This window comes from Medicago truncatula, chromosome 7 (assembly GCF_003473485.1).
Source record: "Medicago truncatula cultivar Jemalong A17 chromosome 7, MtrunA17r5.0-ANR, whole genome shotgun sequence".
Classification (NCBI taxonomy): domain Eukaryota; kingdom Viridiplantae; phylum Streptophyta; class Magnoliopsida; order Fabales; family Fabaceae; genus Medicago; species Medicago truncatula.
The window spans coordinates 8,093,246-8,098,611 of record NC_053048.1 but is presented as its reverse complement, the minus strand read 5'-3'; the positions used below and the strand labels follow the sequence as shown (position 1 = coordinate 8,098,611).

Sequence of the window (5,366 nt, the reverse complement as noted above, 5' to 3'; positions counted from 1 at the left end):
TGGATTCCTCTTTCTCCCTTGTGTGGGGTTTGGCATTTGTCCCCACACTTTGTTTTTGAATTTTTATCTTGAATATTATTCATAAGGTGTGATGCAAATGATTGGTAGAGTTCATAGTGCCAACCTAATTAGGACCATTCTCCCTATAGTGATGTCTTTACATACCTTAGTTAATATAAAAGCAGAGACAGCCTCATCAGCATACGATATCTCAGTTCATTTTTCATGAGATATCCAAACTCCCCTTTCCTCATACCATTTTTTAAAAACTAATTATAAATGAAACAGCTTAAAAAATTGACTTAATGAAATACCTTTAATAAATTCTGGTTCTATATTCAAACCTAGATACCAGAATACTCTAAAAATGAAGATTAATTATGAAAGCCAAAAACATTTTCTATTTCTAGTCTCATTTTTTAATTATGAAAATGTTACATTGTTTTCAAAATGCCCAAAACTCTTGGCATTTTATGAATGTAGAACTTTTCTTCACACAAAACTCTTGAGCACCCTTAACTAACTTAAAAGATTAATAAATGCTACTATGCTAGTACAAATTGAAGCAAATAAACCATTTTCATTCTTTTGCTTCTATACGCACACAGTTCATTACTTCATTGAACATAATTTAACTGAAAATACACATTGGACCATGATGTAATATATGTTTAATGGCTAAAAGTAGTGTTTAAACATTAAATACCAAGTTTATCAGCCATTCCTTTCAAAATCCAGCAAAATAACTGATTCTTTTCTAGTCACCAGTCCAGAGTGTTTTTTTTTTATAAATAGTCAAAATCAAGCAGCTGGAACCTTTTTCCCATCTTCTATAAAGAAAATTGCTCTTTCTGGAACCTGCAGAAGGAAGATTTCCAAATCATATATAAATTCTATAGTCTCGGGATAAAAACACTAGTTGCACTTATTAAGAATCAGTGGCATGACGTGCATAATATAAATAAAGTAGGGAGATTAGCCTCAACCTGCTGAAGAACTACCTTCTCATATCAATTAGAAATAAACCATGGAAGATAGAACACAACCTCACCACCTCCTTTACTTATCGATCTATATTTTCCTAGACTTACTAGTAATTAGATTATACTGGTATCTTTGTCTACGCTAGTGTTTTAAACAGCGGCCATTTTCCTAGGCAGAATTTGAACAAACCGTTATTTTTTGTGATGGACAACACTGGTCTACGCGTGACCGTTAGATGTGTTTCTTGTGGTGGGTAATATTTTTTATGATTATTTTTGTAATCATAATGTTTTAATGGCTTCTTTCAGCAGTTATATCCTAGGTTAATGAAGTGTTTCATAAATCCCTTAGGCTGGTGTCAAAGACAGATTGCCTATTTAAATAACAAGTTTTTCTAGATGAAATTTTATAACCCAAATAAAAATCCACCAGTATCTCTTCCACAAATGAATATGCAAATTAGAACAGAAATTGTATTACTGAAAAAGAATAACACTCACGTCAGGCCATGTATCTGTAATGAATTCCACGACGTCATAAGATATATCCCCTTGTACATCAATTTGCTCTTTCTCAGTTGGGCCCTGACACCAATAAAAAAAATAGTATAAGTGATTATATCGAACTATTAAGCAGCTACACATGTCCATTATGTATAAGCCAAAAAACCTTGACAACTGAGGCTCCTGTAGCGAACTTTTTCCCGAGTTTCTTTGAAGCATCACTGAGCTTGACACCTGAAATGCAATAAAAGTGTTGAGTTAAATACCAACATGTATGTAATGATAACTCAAGAACATGTTCGCATTAATTAAAAGTCAAGGAAAAACGTACACCAAAATTAAAGCCACATACGTGACGGGCAAGTAGTTGTGCCCAGTACGCATTGGGTACTTCTGGATACGTATCCGGTACATTCCAAAAATATTTTTCGAAATGAAAAAAAAAAACTGAGTACTTTTGAGAACAATAGGATGCTGTTTGGGTATGTACAAACCTGTACCCGCAGCACAATAAATGCAAAAACATTGTATAAAAAATAAAAAAGGTTTTCCGCATTCATTTGTCGATAATGTTGATGCTTTTGAGTAAAAAAAATGTTGATAGTTTCTCTATTACCTTATGGATCCTTTTCCTATTTCCTGCTATACAAATTACCCAGTTTTTTTGCTATGTAAAGGTCCCTCCCCTAATTTCAGTTTCAAGTGACAGAATAGCAATTCAGTACCAATTCAATTCAAGTTCTTTTTCCTCTAAAATTTAGTTTCTTATTTATATTACCATACCCATACCCTAGTTTTTTTGGAAAAAGTACTCCAGCATCATATCTAGACTCGTGCAATGTAGATAAAGAGATATAATAAAAAAATGGAATGAGATTAGTGTCTGATATTTTGGTAGAACCTCGTAGAATCAATTTTAATTGCATCTAATACCTTGATCCTCTCTTCTCCCAAATAAAAAAATAAATATCAATATCTAAATATGGGATGAAAACACTTAGTGTTAATAATCTCCTACCATTCCATTTCATTTTTAAATAATGGAATACAAATTCTATTTTTTTCAATTCTCTAGTGTCATTCTATTCTACATATCATCATTGGATATCCAAAAAAACTAAGAAAGCAAAATACAACTCACCGAAAAGTTCTAAGCCTTTCACGGTGGTGATAGATTTCCGTTTGTTACGTACGACCTTCTCAATAATAACCTCTTGCTTGTCCTGAAAAGAAAACACCGCATCTGATCACATCAATCAAATGATGGTAATTGTACATTTAACATCAAATGAAGATTGCGTTCAAGACTTCCAAAACATACCTTTTTCTTTACCTTCCCACCTGGAAGACGCTTGACCTCCTCCGGCTTCGCTGCTAAAATATCAAAATAGGGAATTGAATAATAACCAATAGGCAAGCAACACGTTACAATAAAAAAAAGAGAGAGACAACATTCAGGTCACAACCACAAAAAAAAAAAAAAAAAAAAAAATCAGAAATGCTATTTGAAAATCAAGGAGAATACCTGGGTGACATTGGCCAATCACAATGCCACAATGTTTGTGTTTCTCTCTCTTTCACAAGCATTGTGGCATTGTGATTGGCTAATGTCACCCAAGTGTTACCCGAAAATCAATTTGAGACAACAAAATTTGACAACTTATCAAATGGTTAACGCAGTGTTGTTAATAGGTATATGAAGATTGGATAATTCCTTAACCATCAATTGAAACTTAATTAACCACAAATTTGAACACTATTTACCACAATTCCATGCATTTCAACCGTTATTCATCATCAACAATTCAATTACAAAAATAAATAAAAAAAACAAACCAGATGAAGCAGCACCACCAGCACTAGAAGCAGCAGCAGAAGAAATACCAGTTCCTTGTAACTTATCAGCAACTTTACCAACTTCTTTCTCATTCGCCTCTACACAAAATCAACAAGAATAATTATAATTATAATTATAATTATAATAATTAATAAATAGGATAAATGAAATTAAGAAGAATAAGATGATACCGTTAAGAAGATTGGGATATAAATCAGGTACGTTTTGGATCAACCAGGGTTTACATTTCTCAAAATCGGATCCGCCGAATTCGCAATATTCAGGAGGTAAACTGCAAACTTGGCAGTATAATACACGAACCGGTTGGGGTTTCTCTGCCATTGCTATTATGCAGTGAAAGGTTAACTTCTTCAATTGATATTTCGCCGCTCCTTTTAGTATAATTACAGATGAAAAGGAGAGGATGAAGATGGTGGAGCAATGTAACGACCACCGGCTAGGGTTTGTTTGAGAATGAGAGAGTTTTCCAGATTTTCTTTGGTGAAGAGAGAGAAAATTAACTTTGAAATGAATATGGTTTGTCCTAGATAGAAAGGGGTAAAGGGGTATAGACTTTTTTTATTGCAAAATTAGTGTAACATAATAAAAATAAAAATAAAAATAAAAATAAAAACAATTTCTTTAAAAAAAATGATAATAATAATAATTTCCTTATCAAATAATAAAAAAAATAGTAGTAGTTTATTTAACCTCTAAAAATATAGTTTAATAAATATTATTTTACACACACACATATATATATATATATATATATATATATATATATATATAACGACGTGTTTTTTTACAAGATCTAAAGACGTGTTGTTACATTAATTAATGAATATTAAAATTTAATTTTTTTTATATTCATAAAAACATAAGGTAAATAAATTTCACTGTTACTTAAAAATAACGATAAAACATTGATCATTTGATACGTACAATATACCAAAGAGAGTAGTAGAAAAAGAGTGATGTATAGATTTGAAGTGAGGCAGTAACAAACGAGGTATAAATAGTTTAAGAGACAAGTTTTAAAAAAGAGTAACCAAATATATTATACAAGGTCAGGTCATCACTTTAGAATTTTAAAATAATTGGTGTAAACGAAACAAAGTTATTACTGCGCAAAATTTTTTAAAAAATATTATAAACAAGACATGTTGATATAAATTTTAAAATAAGTATTGTACATATTTTGGTAGTGGTCGAGGTTTGAACCCCGGACCTTGCATATATTATGCATTGTTCAAACCAACTGAGCTAAGCTCACGAAGACATAAGTATTGAACATATGATTTGTCATCACTGATATATATTATAAAATAATTATTATACACGAGACAAGAGATACACTGATATATATTATTAAATATTATTCTCCTTCCTTCAAAAAAACATTATTCTTCTTTTTTTTTTCAAACCATAACGTAAGTGAAAAATTAACTTAAAAAAAAAAAATTTATGCACGGCATTTGTTATCCTTGAGTTCAAATTCAAAATAATTATAACACAAAGAGACAAGTTGTAGCCGATATGAATTTTAAGATAATTATTAACCATATGACATGTCATCACTTATATATATTTATATCCATTAAAAAATATTTACTATACAAGAAACAAGTTGTTATTGTTAACTTAAAAGAAAATTTTAATAATTATTATTATAGCGAAATTATCACTGATACAAATCTACTAACTTGTACTTCTTCTAACAATATCTAAAAAACGAAGTCCAGCAAAATAAATAAATTAGTCTACAGTTATCAGTGGAAATTAGTTATACATGACCATTTTCTGTAATTAGTTTTTTAAAAAACTAATAAATTAGTTTCTCTATATTTATAGAAACGAGTAGTGATGAGTTCGCGAGGAAAAAATCGCTAAAACATGTATTCTCTATTTTTTAATTATAATATAAGTGAAAAATTAACTTAAAAATTAAAAATATCAATATCATACGTGATACATGTTATTATTGAGTACACATTAAAAAAATTATAACATAATAAACAAGTTGTCGCTCATATAAATTT

At 30.2% G+C, this 5,366-nt stretch overlaps 1 protein-coding gene across 2 annotated transcripts; it reads right to left on the bottom strand.

The window, feature by feature from the left end:
- Positions 1–560: 560 nt before the first annotated feature.
- LOC11445852 (translation machinery-associated protein 22) lies at positions 561–3,874 on the bottom strand. 2 transcript variants are annotated; one of them, XM_003621752.4, is made up of 7 exons: positions 3,516–3,874; positions 3,324–3,422; positions 2,809–2,861; positions 2,629–2,710; positions 1,654–1,721; positions 1,485–1,568; positions 561–858 (listed from the first exon to the last, which is right to left on the bottom strand). In XM_003621752.4, exons 1-7 carry the CDS (start codon positions 3,664–3,666, stop codon positions 802–804), a joined length of 594 nt encoding a protein of 197 aa, XP_003621800.1. In that variant the 5' UTR covers positions 3,667–3,874; the 3' UTR covers positions 561–801. The 2 variants fall into 2 exon arrangements, with proteins under 2 accessions (XP_003621800.1, XP_024625195.1); XM_024769427.2 differs by having other exon boundaries at positions 2,809–2,858.
- Positions 3,875–5,366: the final 1,492 nt, after the last annotated feature.